Source organism: Molothrus aeneus, chromosome 3 (genome assembly GCF_037042795.1).
Source record: "Molothrus aeneus isolate 106 chromosome 3, BPBGC_Maene_1.0, whole genome shotgun sequence".
Taxonomy (NCBI): Eukaryota; Metazoa; Chordata; class Aves; order Passeriformes; family Icteridae; genus Molothrus; species Molothrus aeneus.
In genome coordinates, this window is record NC_089648.1 from 35,484,712 (window position 1) to 35,500,996 (window position 16,285).

At 35.2% G+C, this 16,285-nt stretch overlaps 1 protein-coding gene across 1 annotated transcript in view; it reads left to right on the forward strand.

Moving 5' to 3' along the window:
* Positions 1-16,285, forward strand: part of MAP3K4 (mitogen-activated protein kinase kinase kinase 4) — a 62,791-nt gene that overhangs the window by 12,802 nt on the left and 33,704 nt on the right. Inside the window, exons 2-9 of the mRNA XM_066546677.1 lie at positions 320-510; positions 2,774-4,155; positions 7,939-8,181; positions 12,088-12,234; positions 13,421-13,578; positions 13,888-14,004; positions 14,403-14,502; positions 14,587-14,670. Coding sequence (XP_066402774.1) covers positions 320-510; positions 2,774-4,155; positions 7,939-8,181; positions 12,088-12,234; positions 13,421-13,578; positions 13,888-14,004; positions 14,403-14,502; positions 14,587-14,670 — 2,422 coding nt within the window. The remainder of the gene's footprint in view (positions 1-319; positions 511-2,773; positions 4,156-7,938; positions 8,182-12,087; positions 12,235-13,420; positions 13,579-13,887; positions 14,005-14,402; positions 14,503-14,586; positions 14,671-16,285) is intronic.

Sequence of the window (16,285 nt, forward strand, 5' to 3'; positions counted from 1 at the left end):
ATTATCTTTGTATGTTTGAACCTTTGTTTATTTCATGCATCTCTTAGTTTAGGCTTGCCACAAGATTTTTCAGGAAGAGATACGTATATGTGTGTGTTTACATTGTGTTCTTCTAGTGACACTGCCTATACCATCCTCTTTGTATGTTGCCTATTATTTATTTGACTGGAAACTTATCCTTAGGGATATGAAAAAAACTGGGGTAAGTATACATGGATGTAATGGTAAAATAGAGATTTAAATGAATTAGCTTTTTAAAGAGATATTGCAAGTAAAATGTCTTTATCTTGATTGTAATGGTTTATCTTGTTCTCTGCAGGAAAGAGTGCAAATCAGGAGATGCTACTTCCAAGATCTCTGAATCTGACCCAGAGGAATTATCAGATGAAACAAGTGCTGACACTTTCTATGGTGCTTCTCCCCCCAGTACGCCCCGCCAGATGAAGCGTATGTCAACAAAGCATCAGAAAAATAATGTCAGCAGACCTGCTGGCCGCTCCACTTCGAAAGGTAGGTGTGGTGCCTTGGATTTTCCCTAAAATGCCTCTTGTTACCTGGTGGAGGTACACTTAAACAGAAGGTGGAGCTGGATATGTACACTTATACAGAAGGTGGAGCTGGATACTGAGATACAGTGAAAGAACAGGAGGCAGCTGTCATGAATTGCAGCAAGGGAAGGCACTTGGGTATTAGAAGAAAAAATTTGTTATGAGAGTGCTTAAAGAATGAAATTTACTAGAGGGATTGTTGGCTTGTGGAATCTCTATCTTTGGAGATTTCTAAAACAGAACTGGTTAAAATCACGAGCAGGCTAAAGTAGTTTTGAAATAAACCCGATTTTGAGCAGAAAGTTGGAAAAAATTACTTTCAGAAGTATTTTAATCACTTTTTTTCTGCGATTCTGTGATTGTAGTAATGATGTAGTTGCTTTTCTGCTCACTTCATGTTCTGAAGCACTTCACAGGCTGTTTATTGCAAAATACAATTTTTAGTGATTATTCTTTACACTTTAATGTCAGCGAATCACTTAAAGTGTAGTTACTTCTGCTTGCTTCTGAAGCTTCAGTATAAGGAGATAATGGGGGAAACCCCATACCTGATACGCATGTTTTCCCTAATGTCCTTAGGTAATGGTACCACATAATAGAACCTTTTAGCTTAAAGTGATTTTTTTTTTGTTGTTGCTGAAGTTGAATGGGTGCAAAAAAGATTGTATGTTCAATGTTTTCATACAGAATACAACTAGGTTTTTGTGGGTTTGTTTTGTTGTTTGTTTAATATATTTTAAACAAATAACAAACTACGTCAGACAATTATTTGCCAGAGTTATGGCAGCTTGACTATTGCTAGTTAATGTTTTGGAAGCAATTTTTAAAATTGCTTCACATGAAACAAGGAAATATTAGAGTGTATAGCGAGGGTAACATTTTTGAGGTAAAATGTAGGGAAGAAAAAGGTGAATTGTTTAGGGTGAATAAAGGAATATAGTAAATTCTTTGTTTGTGTAGGGCTGTGGAATGCAAGTTCGTAACAAAAGAAGGGCCAATACAAACATTTTCCAAAGGTATTCCCTTTCACTTCATGCAACCTCCAAATAACATCACTGAAGAGAACATTCACCAAAATACTTCTTCCTTATATGAAAATACAGAAAAATCCTGTTACTATTGCCAGTTAACTGTGGGCATTAGGCCTCTTTAACTTCACTAAAAGGCACATTTAAAAGCCAGTAAAATTCTTCTGTTGCAACTTTAACTCTATTTTAACCCTGTTTATAGTGGCTATGTAAACTTTTCTTGCTTTTGGTGATTTTTTTGTTGTTGTTTTTTCATTATGTGCCTTAAAAAAGAGTTAGTTTCTAAACAGAGACATTGTGATACTAAAGAAATATAATGTATTATATTTTGTTGTTAACCTTTGCTTTTAAGCACACGTGGAAGTTTGATACCTTTATGAGAAACAAGGAGTTATTGTTTATTCCTGCTTATAGATTTAGAGTTTTTGGAGCAAGGTCTTTCTATTTGTGAAGGGAATGATTACTTCTGGCTTGATAATATCCTTTTCTTTGTTATCATGAGTATCTTAAAATATGTTTGAGAGTTTTTTTCCCTGATTAATTGGATAGTGTTGTGTAAAGTATCTTTTTCTGGAAAGTTCATGGTTTTATTTTTTTAACTTTGCCTATGTGTACCATCTCAGAACAGTTAGTCTGAATTATGAAGAGGAAAAAAAAAGCCACCCCAAAACCTTGTGGAGTAGTTGTTGACCTTGAATGTGTATGCATATGCTCTTACTGAGCTTGAATGGCTATACTTCAGTAAGAGAAGTCTATCAGAGGTTGGTTGGATGTAACTAATCATTATAAAAATAATTTTGAAATAACTTTTTAGATGTTTACAAATAAGATTTAAGGTATCTTTATTTAGATAACTGAAACAATTTTGGGAATCAGGAGCTTGGCTTACTTGTGCTTCTGGTACTTGGTTGTTTAATTTCTGTCACACCATGTTTGTTGGGATGCTCAAGATGACAATTCTCTGAGGTCCTTTCTGCAAAAAAAAGGTAAAGTAAGAGAAAAAGAAAAAATCCTTTGGTTTAGGGTATAGTAGTGGTAACTTCGAATAGTAAGACTACATTTTACTTCTATCCGTGCCTGTTTTGTTTTATGGATATTAAGCATTTTTATGCTCAACCTAAGAAAAGTGATTGGGAACTGAACTGAAATATGCTTGTTTTTGTTGCTGCAGTTACGTTCTTTTTTCTTTGCTTACAGAAAAGATGAGTGTGCCATCTCAGTCTTTGCATAAAGACAATGGGAAAACCATTGAGAATGTGGAAGAGCACAGCTATAAGCAAGGGAAGAAGATCAGAGATGCCCTAAGGACAACAGAACGAGATCACAAGAAAAATGTGCAGTGCTCATTTATGTTAGACTCAGTTGGTGGCTCTCTGCCAAAAAAAACAATTCCAGATGTTGATCTCAATAAGCCTTACCTCAGCCTTGGCTGTAGCCATGCTAAGCTTCCAGTCTCTGTGCCCATGCCAATACCCAGAACTACACGCCAGACTTCTAGGACTGATTGCCCGGCAGACCGGTTAAAATTCTTTGAAACCCTCCGGCTTTTGTTAAAACTTACCTCAGTCTCAAAGAAAAAGGACAGGGAGCAGAGAGGACAGGAAAACACCTCCTCTGTCTGGTTGAACCGATCCAATGAGCTGATCTGGCTGGAGCTGCAAGCTTGGCATGCTGGCCGGAGCATTAATGACCAAGACCTCTATCTCTATGCAGCCCGTCAAGCTATCCCCGATATCATCAATGAAATCCTCACCTTCAAAGTGGACTATGGAAACTTCTCCTCTGTAAAAAATGGAGCCAGTCTCAACGGTACTTCAGGAGAAGGAGTTTGCAAATCGACACATGGAACTAGTGCTTTGGGTTACTCGAGTTACCATGAGCACCTCCATCGGCAGCGGGTCTCATTTGAGCAGGTAAAGCGAATAATGGAGCTGCTGGAGTACATAGAAGCACTTTATCCATCTCTGCAGGCTCTTCAAAAGGACTACGAAAAGTATGCTGCAAAGGACTTCCAAGACAGGGTGCAGGCACTCTGTCTATGGTTAAATATTACAAAAGACTTAAACCAGAAACTAAGGATTATGGGGACTGTATTGGGCATCAAAAATCTGTCTGACATTGGCTGGCCAGTGTTTGAAATTCCTTCTCCTCGACTGTCTAAGGACAATGATCCAGATGATGAAGACGTTGATAGGGAAGTAGAAGTAAAGGAATCCTCAGGAACCTGCACAGAAGAGAGTGATGGTGAAGAACAAATCTCTGAGGAGAATGTTGAGGAACTCAGACAAGCCATCAAGAACAATTTTACTAATAAGCCAAATTTTGACTTTCAGGACCATTTTTCAAGGAAGCTTGATAGGCTTGAATCTGAGGATGACTCTACTTCCTGGGTTATTCCAGAATGCAGCACTGAGGGAAGCTGCAGCCAACACTGTTTGACCTCTATTTACAGGCCGTTTGTTGATAAAGCACTGAAGCAAATGGGGTTGAGGAAACTAATTTTAAGACTGCACAAGCTAATGCATGGTTCATTGCAAAGGGCCCGTATGGCGTTAGTAAGGAGTGATCACCAGCTGGAGGTAGGTTACTGGTGTAAATGGATTACAGGAGCACCTCCTTGCTGTGTTGTTCCTAACTGAAAATGTAGGAATTGGGATCTTATCAACATTTTGGTTGCTTAGTTGGTTTTTGAAAAACAGTGTATATTATGATTAGGAGCCCAGTTCTCCTTCCCTGGAAATGAATCTGTTGTTCGACTGAATTTGTGTGAAGCCCAAGCTAGTTCTCTGTTCTTGTTCATAATTGAAATGACATTTTTATGATAACATTTTTGTTCATTATATTTTCTAATGTCTAAATCAACAAGTCAGAAAAATCACTGTGGGAAATCAGGCACAACAGTTGAATTTGAGAAAAATCAGCTGTGGAGGTGGTAATTTTTCTTGTCTTCAAGACTGGATGTTTTTCTGCAAGACATTCTTTATAAAAATGTCACTGTAGGGTTTTTTTTTTTTGGTGGTTTTTCTTGTCTACACAATTGAAATACTGTGATGGCACATTGTGCTTGAGAAGAGATGGGATAAATGAATGGACTCAACCTTGAAATCTATGAAAACAAGTCATGTTAATGTTGCATTCTTTAGCTGGCTTTCAACTTAATTATTGTTTTTCTTTGGGTAATTTTATATTCTTAATTAAGAATGACTGAGTTAATAAAACCAATGTAGGAATTAAGCAGTAAGTGAAGGACAGTAGTTTCATATTGTAAGATGGGGTCACTAATTCTGTCAATGCAGAGTATTGTTTCTTAATATAAACTGTTATCTAACTTGTAGGCATTTTTATGCTAGGAAAAATTGGTGGTAAGGATTACTTGATCTCCTTGGTAAAGTGGCACTGAGAATTCTGGGCAAAATTCTGATAATTCTGGACAAAGGCATGTCTTAGCCAACATGCCCAGTCTGAAATGGATATCATATGTGGTCTTCAAAATGTTGCAGATCTCTTTATATTGAATGTCACATTTGCAAAAGGACTAAGAATTGCTGATCTCCCTTAGAAGTTATTTTTTAGGATGAATGAATTTATAAATATAAAGCTATTTAATTTTGAAAGTTTTTTGTTTGTACTGTTACTAGTGTAGATATTACTGTAGAAATTAAGCTGCTAGTTGAAATTTTATTTATTCTCTAATTGGTTTCAGCTTGTGTTTTAGAAAATTTGCATTAGAAATGCATGAACATTTCCTTAGAGTCAAGTGCCTAAGCAAAACTTGCAGGTATCTTGTTACAGTAACCAAAAGCACCCCCAAACCACATACACTTAGAAAGTTGAGCTTAATATATATATGTAGGTTGAAATAAATTTAAACAAATAAAAGTAAACAAAACATAATATAGGGGTATTGAAAATGGACTTTGAATATATTTTTGGAACTGCTAAATACCTCAAAAGTTTTGACCGCATAAGGGTTTTTAAAACAAATTAATGAAACATTAAGTAGGTAGAATTTTTGCTGCCGCTTCAGAGAATTAGACTTTGTAGTAATGTAGTGTTGGATGACTTGTATAAGGTGTAAGGTTAATATTTTCTCCCTTCTCCCTTGTGACTACTTTGAATGTTCATTTTCAGTAATTATTACCTTTAATCTCTTTTAAGTAATGGTTTTTAGTAAAGGTGAATGTTATATATATATATATATATATATATAAATTGTCAACTTCTTTTCTGCACCAACATTTGAAGGACGTTACCAGAAAAAAGCCACAAACAACTCTGTACTTAATGCAGCAAAAGATGACTTTATACTAAAATGGAAGAGATGGGTTTCAGTTGCTTGGTCTTTGCACCTGACAGAACTTTGAATGTAGTGTCTTTTTTTTTAGTGCAGTTCAGTTTGGTATTTGTATGCAGACAGAGTTGTTAGTATTTTTGTTAATCTTTATTGTTTCTGTTACTTGACTCTGTGTTTATGTGTATACTTCTAAGTCTCTGGACATACTTTGGTTTCTATTGTTGCTTAAACAGTGTCTAAAACACATCTAAAATGTGCTTTCTGGATTCTTCCACTGTATATATTTTAATGTTCATTTCATCCTAAATATGTGTAAATCTTTATACATATTCCTGGTCTTAATGTTTTCTAAAACATGTTTGATTCCTCTGCAGGCTCTGATACTTTATCAGGGCTCTAGGCATTATAGAGTCCATTCTGTATAGAAGCTGTACATTTTCATTCTTGTCAAGATGGATACTATTTCTAACTTAGTATATGAGATCAGATATTATTTTAATAGAATGTATTTAAGCTTGTGTACCCTGTTTGTTGTTTATTCAACTGGCTGCAATTTGGAGTATGGTTTTTTGTAAACTCTCAATAAATGGCTTAGAGTTTTTCTTGAGGTTTTTATAAGAAGTATTTGAAATATTTCAGCTTGGGCCTGCAGAAGATTAAGATTAGTCAGATTGAACAATAAAAGTTAAGGTGTGTGGTACTAAGCCCTAATGTCATTTACTGTTATCCTTGATGCTAGAAAAGAATATTGCAAGTTTATTCACTTTGGCTATGTAATTCTTGCTTATAGACTAGTTATTTAATCTTTTTATAGGAACTGAATTTCCCTAAACTATATGTGCATCACCATGAGGATTGTATTTCTTAAGGGTTTTTTTGTACTGTGGAAGTGTAGTATTTTCATGATCTGTTTGTTAATGAAAGCTTCTTGTGTAAAGATCTTCAGCTCTGATGCTATTCTGGTGCTATATGTTCCTTTGAAAGAGAGTAAAAAGAAGACATTAATATTCCATTTAAGAAGATATGTTTGTAAATATGTGTTTTAATTTTCTGCTAGATTATGAGAGTTTAAAAGGTTTTTTTAAACTTTTTAGGCAGTAGTTTTATCATTTTTCATTACCTTACTTTAATTACTGGTAATGTTTTTCTCCCTTTTGTAGTGATGTTATTTAAATTTGGCTGAAGAAAAACCTAGAAAATGCTAGCTATGTCTACTGTATGAATGAAGGATATTCAGATGTCCTAGTTAGCAGCTGAGAAATGAGAATAAGAGTAAAACAAACTTGATCTGAAACAAATCTTATCCTTAAATGATAACTAGTGTGTTGCTATCTTTAGGAGCTACACATTCTGCAGTCCAACTTTTCTTTCTAAATTAAACTCCAGAGTACCTCTATGTACAGCCTTACTTAGAATGTTATCACAAGGTATATAGCTTAGATTTCTAGGATGTTTATTTCATAGAGTCTCAATTATTTTCTCTAATTAGAAAAGTAATTTTATTTAAATGGAATCTTAATTTAAATGAAAAATAAGTCTATTATTAAAAAAAAACAAACCAAAAATCCTCAAAAGAACAAGCCAGCTTGATGTCTATATTTCATTTTCCTTTTTTAAACAGTTTAAATTTAAAAGCTACCAAAATTCAAGTTACTTTTTTGGTACTTTGGCTTAGTTTAGATTGTGACATTTTTTTAAATATTGCATTCATTTACAATGTGGAGTTTTATGTTAATATATGCATTATGTATTTGAAAAGGAATGAGATTATATACCTGATGTAGCTTAGTGTACACTTGTTTTTCTAGATAATGTCATAAACATAAAGTAAGTGGTTTTGTTCATTCCAAAGGTTCCATAGTTGTTTTTCCTGAGGTTGATGATCCTTAAAAAAAAAAAGTTAACATAAAAATCTTCCAATGATGTAAACTTGAAACTTGTGTGGTTGACTTGCCAGCTAATAGACTTTTACCTTTTAAAAACATACTTTTGTGCATGCTATTTTAAACAAATCCAAAATCCTAAAGATTTTAAGGTTCCTTTTCATGATACCTATTTTTTGTTACAGTTTTCAGAATTTCCAGATCCCATGTTGTGTTCAGATTATGTGCAGTTACTAAATTTCCCACCTTGTTGCGAGCAAAAATGCAGTGCTGTATCATGGGAGGAGTTGAAATCCATGGATTTGCCATCTTTTGAACCAGCATTCTTGGTTCTCTGCCGGGTCCTGCTCAATGTTATCCATGAATGTCTCAAGCTGAGGTTGGAACAAAGACCTGCTGGGGAACCATCTCTTTTGAGTATTAAACAGGTTTGCTTCAATTTCTTTTTTCATATGTATTTCCTATTTGAAATATTTTGTCATTTCATTAGGATATGGCGTCAGTTTAAAGAGGATTAGTGCAAGAAATTACAATGTATAATTATGTAATAAGTTTTGTAAATAGTCTTGTATTTCATATGGAGATCTGCTTTTTGCATAATAAATAACTAGTCATGTATAGCTCTGTGATTTAGGCTTCCATATCAAAACTGGTGATTGAAAATATTATGACCCAACAGAAATAGATGATATTGATTCCATTTGCATTATAAGCTATATAATCTATTCTAGCACATCTTCCTCTGTTTAGGTTTCTTAGGCACTATAAGTAGTTTTAAGGGTCTGTATTTCTCTTTTTTCTTTGATTTGATTTTTTCTCTTGTGAATGCAAGACATCTGCTAACATGCAGTAGTCACATAGTGAAAGTTAATTGAGAAGAAAAATGAAATTAAAAAAAATCTTCCCTAGCCTAGTGTATTATTTTCTGTGGGTAGTGACCCAAGACTGTCAGTCTTGTCACTGTTTGAGAGTATTGTATAAAGATGTATTTTCTGGAGGCTGTCAGGTACAATGAAGGCTGTTCAGATTAATGCCAATTTTCAAACTATAGCCTAGGACCTCCTAAATTCATCTGATGTCCCTGCATCCTGGCAAGCATAACCAAATTGCGGTTTTATCAGATGATCTCTGGGAGTAAACATCTAAATAAGTTCTTGGACTGATTATGATCTCACATCCCAGTTACTTGCTGATCCTAAATCCGTTGCTATGTTACTTTGTGGACCCAAATAAATTTGTCCTCTCTTGCTTCCTGCCCTATGCTCTCCCTTGTTCTCCCCATTGATTGAAGCCTACAATTTCAGCCTTAAGAGTCACAGAGTGATCTGCTGCATAGCATAATCTGTTGTTAAGCACAATGTACCCTTCAGAGATGGGGGTGATTTTGTTTTTTCCCCCTTAACATTTTGTGTGCTCCTTGTGGACTCCAAGTTCAGTAAAAATTACACTTTCCTCCTGGAAAACAATATGTTTGTACCAGACTGTTTTGGTGGTGGATATTGCCTTACTAATGACATTGAAAACATGAATTCAAATCAGTAAATGCTTCCTGTCCCACACAATACTTCTGAATAGGCAAAGGAGCTGTGGAGGATGTTTTGCAAATAGGTCTGTTTGTTTCCTGAAAAATTACAATTCCTAAAGTCTTCATGAAGCTGAAGAGTCCAGCAGTCTCTGTTATTCTGCAATTCCACAGAGTATTACAGAGAAGAGTGGGTTAGAGATTCTCTGGTCCAACCTTCTGGAAGCTGGTTCCTACAATTAGATTGATCCCCAAATTAGGTTGTTTTATTATCATGTGGGAGCATTGCTAGCAGGTTGAGGGAGGTGATCCTGCCCCTCTACTCAAGCCCTAGTGAGGTGCATCAGGACTGCTGTGTCCACTTCTGAGCTCCTCAGTTCAAGGGAGACATGGAGCTCCTGGACTGGCTCCAGTGGAGGACAAAGATGATTAGGGACTTGGAACATCTCTCCTGTGAGGAAAGGCTGAGGGAGCTGGGTCTGTTCAGCCTGGAGAAGAGACAGCTGAGAGGGGACCTCATCAATGTCCTGCATCACACTCTCTAGCTCTCAGAAGCTGACCATCTGAAATATGATCAACTCACCTGTCTTCAGTCATGCTACTCTCCTGGCCACTGGGCAGGGATGCAAAACTTGTACACAAGACAGCTGAACCATCTTAACTGCAGACATAAGATTTTTCAGTTCTTTCAAGATATTATTCAGGAAGGAGAGCTGATGCTACAGCACAGCATTCTGGAAGTGGCACTGCTCCATTTCCTTCTGTTAGATGGTCTTGATTGTTCTTTATATGCAAGTAGCACAGCAGAGTCTGTTTTTGGTAGTGATTGACCTAGTGAATCTTATTTGAGGAATGGAGACCTTTAAGTGTCTCTTACTTTTTGGTACCATTGGAAATATGTAGCAGTACTGTGTGAATATATCAGTATGATAGTCTTGTTACTCATCTTTTTCAAGGTGACATTAAATTTTTGTATTACTAGCAAGTCAATTGTATTAAAAAATTAATATGATTTTCAATAAAAAGTATATACACAAAAAGAAAACTAACACAGATTATATGCTTCTTACAATGTGCCTTTTCTCCTGTTCTTTCTTGCTGCCTTCGTCCTTTTTGTCCATGTTTCACTTTCAATACTAGCTTTTGTAATCCTGATAATCCTGTATTATTTGAGAGAGCTGTTCTCTTTTAATGACAGTTTACTACCTGAACAGTTCAAGATGGTTTTTAAATTCAGCATTCATGTTGAGAGGTGGATGTGTGTATGTGCATGTGGGTTATTTCTGTTTGGTTGTTAAATTTTTTATTGTTTGTCTTGCCCCACCTGCTTTGAGAAAATAATTTGTTGTATAAACTACCTAAACAAAAAGCAACCCATCAAACCAATAGTGATAATATTTTCAGTTTAAGCTGTATATTCTTTCATGTGCTCATTGTACACCAAAATTGTACAATGTTTAGCCACTGCCTCATGAATTTCATTTTCAAAAGTTGACACTAAGATTAACTCTACTGTTTTTTTGTGAATTCTATATTCTATTACTCAATAGCATACCCCTGTAGAAGAGAATTATTTAAATAAACTCAATTTTTAATGAAGCTTTTCAAGTTTATTTTGGAATGGATGTACATTGAAGGGAAAAAATAACCCCATAGGTTAACAGAAAGTACACCGCATGTGATTGAGTGGATTGACGAAGGACATTAATTTTAAAGTATATGACATATTAGGGATATAAAAGTGTCCATTTGGATTTCTACCTTATAAAAAATTACTTTTTTTACCCTTTACACCTAACTTGGTAAATTTAAAACTGTAGAATTCAGACTACTGTCCTTGTTTCCTCTGCACATCAAGGAGGGCAATACAATGTGTTCTGGTCTGTAAAGGATTCCAGAGACTCTTGTCATACTAATAACATTCTTGTATGTTTTCTGCTTTTGTGCCATTATAATTTCTCATACATTGAGTCCACTCTGTTGATATATTACTTTGCCAGGAGAGCCATTATAGAAGATTTTAAAAAGCATATTAATTCCAGCAATTCCATTCCCTCTGACCCTCAGAAAAGAATCAGTTTGTCAAACTTGAAGACTGATGATGATCTCAGAATACACACTTAGCCCTCAAAGGGCTTCTGAAGGACCGGCATTAACATGTTAGTGTAGGTTTGAAATGATCCTTGCTCCTGTGTACTCCTGTACTGTGGTTGTGCATGTCTCTTGAAATAGATAAAGACTAAGCTTTCAGGGAGAGGTGACAGCTCTTCCAAAGGCAACCCCTTCTGCAGTTGAAAAGAGAACTTTTCTCATATTAGCATTGCCCAGGGAAGCAACAAAAAAACATTAATAATTTTCAGTCTGATACGGATTTTGGAATTGAGGGCACCTGCCCAGGAGATTGACAGTGAATTCACTGTAGTAAAACATTTCTCTAAGCATATGTTAAACAAATGGTGTGTTTTTCCTGACTTGCTTCTATTGAAAGTGGTGATTTTGTGACTGTGAGCCCTTTTGGCCCTTTTCAAAACTAATTATCCAGTAAGCTGCTTGCTGTGGCATTGTGCAGGGAGTAAGTCTGAAACATCTGCCTCCACCTCCATTTACACTGATGTGGCAAATAATGGGATTGCAATAATCCTGGAAAACTAGTGACATCTTTCCTGCAGATGTGTAGAGGAACAGTATTTGTTTCAAAAAGCTGTAGGAATTATTTAGTGGTAAACTAACATTTAGACAAAGTGGGCTGACAAGGGGTGAATTTAAGAGTAATGTCTTGACTGATGGCAGTTTTGGGGTTTTTCTCTTGCAGCTAGTGAGAGAGTGTAAAGAAGTTCTGAAGGGTGGACTCTTAATGAAGCAATATTACCAGTTCATGTTACGGGAAGTGTTAGATGACTTACAGAAGATTGATTGCAACATTGATGCTTTTGAAGAGGATTTGCATAAAATGTTAATGGTAAGCTTCAAAAAAGAGCATTCAACTAGGTGTATTGATCTGAATACTGCTAATAGAAATCTGGTATCCCTTTTAGGGGTGGTTGCCTTTTTCTTTTTTTTTCCTTTTCCTGCTTTGATAGAATTTTATTGTTTTAATGGACTTGTAAAGGTAACACAAGCCAGTGCTGTTTTAGCAATACTGGGTTTTGTTCTGTGGTACAATATACTTGTAAATTGCCTGTATTTACCAAAAATGGTTCATATATAGAACTGTAAATTCCATAAGTTTGAACTAAAATTTTAGTAACCTTTAAAATATTGAATAAAATATTATTTTTTGCTAACATTGTATCTTTATCTATTGGCATTGCATTAATGCATAATTGGTACCTTAGTTTTAATTTGTATTCATTGTTGCAATTAGTTAAAGCAGTCTTTTTAAGAAAACCACTTGGCCTCTGAAAGATAAGGGTTGGAACTGGAGGATCCTTAAGGTCCCTTTCAACCCAAAATATTCCATGATTCTATGATCTTGGCATTTTTACAGTGTAGTCTGAAAATACCTGAAACCAGTAGAAAGTATCTTAACCATTTTTTGAGGAGAGATATTATGGATTATTGAACTGAAACAAAAGGTAATTTTTTGCATTCAATATGATCCTGAAGGGCAGATGGTTAAAGAAATATTGAATTTACCTGGATTTTTTATATTGGTTTAAAACAATAGTAATTAAATAAAGATGAGAGATAAGACTTGATACAAAGGAACAGCAAGTGTAGTGTAGAATCTCAGAGACCTTTTCATGGCACTTATCCATATCCAGGAGGATATGTTCAGATAAAACCTTTTGACATAATCCAGTTAATAAAAGGTTTAGAGACTGTTTTTCAGCAGTTTAGGCTTTAAAACCTCTGGCTACTGTGAGTATTCACTAATACAATGGTAAATAGCAGCACAGCAAGCAAGATGGTCAATATTTTCAGGAAGGTATTGTGGAGACATAGTACTTAATACTTGCTGAGCCATAAATTCCACCTTTTGTGTGAAAACATGGAGCTCATTTTCAGTTGGAGCAAATGAAAATTATTGTAGAAATACCTTCTAAAAATTGTATAATACTGAGTTTGTCTGTTGATTTGAGAACTTCTAGTCCTTAACACCTTGTGTAACAATTTCTGTTTAAATTATCTGTGTCCTTGTTCAGGTTTACTTTGATTATATGAGAAGCTGGATCCAAATGTTGCAGCAGTTACCTCAAGCATCTCATAGTTTAAAAAATCTGTTAGAGGAGGAATGGAATTTCACCAAAGAAATAACTCCTTATATAAGAGGAGGTGAAGCTCAAGCTGGAAAACTATTTTGGTAGGTTTTATTTAATACCTCTGCTTATGGTGTTGTTTTATACCTGAGGGGTATTCAAGTCAGCAGTTGTTTGGGGTTCCCAGATGGGACTTCCTGAGATGTCATTAAGAGGCTGTTAGTCTTTGTGAATGTATGGATTATTGGAGTGGCCATAGGTGTAGTAGGTGCAGGTGGCTTCTGTGGGCCCCAAGGTGCTGCCTATTTCTGTGCATGAACATGGAAACAGCTCTCTTGCATAAGAAGGAAGAAGTATAAGATGCCATGCTACCTCAATAAAACTCTGAAGTTCCACCATTTCTGTTGCTACAGTGATATTGCAGGAATGCTGCTGAAGTCTACAGGAATATTTTTAGATTCTGGACTACAAGACAGTTGCGATGAATTTTGGGCCAGTGCTGATGACAGTACGGCATCAGATGAAATCAGGTATTAAACCTTTTGGCTTAATAATTACAAAACACTTATATATGTTTCTCTGCCTCTGACAGATGCATAATGTATTTTATTCCTTAGAATGCAAACTTGCATTCTGTATCACTGTACTTCTGTCTGCGGTAGTAATGAATCATCATTTTGTTTTTTTTGAAGCCTAGTAACCTTCTCTGTAATTCAGGCTATGAGATGTTTTTATGTAATGATATTTGAATTAGATTTTTATATTCTTACCAAAAATGTACCTACACAAGTTCAATTTATTTGTCAGCTGCTTGTAAATATTTACGTTCTTCTTATTAATATATCTGTAAATAATTATTTTCTAATGGCTGTGTAAGTGTAATATGATTTATTAAAACATTGTAATTTCATTTCTACCAATTTTTCAGGAGGTCTGTTATAGAGACCAGCAGAGCACTGAAAGAGCTGTTCCATGAAGCTAGAGAAAGGGCCTCCAAGGCTCTTGGTTTTGCTAAAATGCTGAGGAAGGTAAGTTAACAGTCTCCTCTTATTTATATGCATTTAAGAAATTTAGTCTGAAAGCATATTCCTTTGTTTTGTCATTATTTGTAGGACCTTGAAATAGCAGCAGAATTTGCATTGTCAGCCCCTGTGCGAGATCTTCTGAATGCTCTGAAAACAAAAGAGTATGTGAAGGTAAATTCACATAGGTAATGAAGTTTAGAGGCATGAAAGTGAACGGAGTATGCTAAGCAAAATGTCAAATATTGGCATGTTCTAGTGTTTTAAGGGGACATCTATATTTCAACATTTAAAGTGTTGTGTATTTAATATTGAATTGTGGTAGTCAAATTCTGTACTTGTGCTTGTATGAGTGAGAATGCTAGTCTATGCTTTGGGAAATCAGTGCCTTAATTCCTTTTTTTTCCAAAGATTCTCTTTGTGACTGAGGAAAAACCTTTCTGTTTAATAACACTTAGCAGTGAGTGCTATGAAACAAATGCTTGCAAATCTATAAGGTGAATGGATACATGTTTGAGTAGATAATCTCAGACTATAGATCTGTGTTTTGCTTTTATAAAGCAACAGTATTATAGAGGAGGTCTGCTTTACCAAGCCTCCTAGAGAGTACTAAGGACATGAGAAATGCAGGGACTGTGCTCTGTTCCAGGGTAACTGTTGCTAGAAAAGTGTTATACAGCAAAAGTAAGTTAAGCTCTTGCTGATCTGTGTTTACCGCAGTGTAAAGTTCCACATTTGTGGTTTTGTGAAATTCCGTAAAAATTCAGCTTCAGCAGTTCAAATGTATTTGGATTTGTGGTTCTTTTTTGTCCTTCCATGCATTTAATGTATATTTCACACTTGGGATATAATGCACTAACTTTTTAATGACATAATGCTTGTTAGATTTATGTAAATGTTTGCTGAATACAGAAATCATTGAAGGGGACACAAACAAATTCATAGGAGAGAAGTTCATAAAGGATTGTAAATACATGGATAAAACAACTGGCTCAGCAGGGCCCTGGTCTGTGAATTGTTTGAGATGGAAAATAGCCAGGGAAATCAGTATATGTTTATTTAAAAAAATATTGTCCCCCAAGTGTATAGTCTTGGCTGCTTCAAGACACCATATTACTTTTACTAGACCTTTGAAAGACTGTATCTTTTTCTTATGTACATTTCTCGAAGAAAAAATTGTGTCTTGAGTTTGACACATCTGTTATACATGGGTTAAATGACACATATTTTGATAATGAACACTTTATATATTGGCCCTCTAATATCCATGTAGGGAGCTTAAATTTTTAACAGCCTTTTCAGGCAAATGCTCATTAGTTTTGGGAATCTAATTTACCTTTCAGTAACAGCCATTAATATTCTGCAGATTATAGTCCCTTTAGTTATAAAATATGTCTGCCTCGTGGTAGAACTGCTGAGTGCAGTGTTTTGTCTTAGCTTGGTAACATGACACTCTAAAAAGAGAGAATTTAACTCCACTGTGAGTCACTACCTCATGTCAAGTCAAGATATTGGCTATTTTACAATCTGCTTCTGATGCCTAACTTGGTTGAAGTATTGCTACCAATGTGACAGATATATTTGGAAGTAGTTTTTAAGTAGTAGGAGTAGTATTTTATTAAAAGAGAATCCTCTAACTGGTCTTATTCTGGCTTTTATGAAAGTAGAAGAATAATTGATACTTTTTTAGACAGATTTTTGTTTACTCGTCTTTTGTAGTCACTGAGAAATGTATGAATTCTGAAGGAATTTTTCTTTTAATACTCCACTCTTTGTTGACTAATTTACT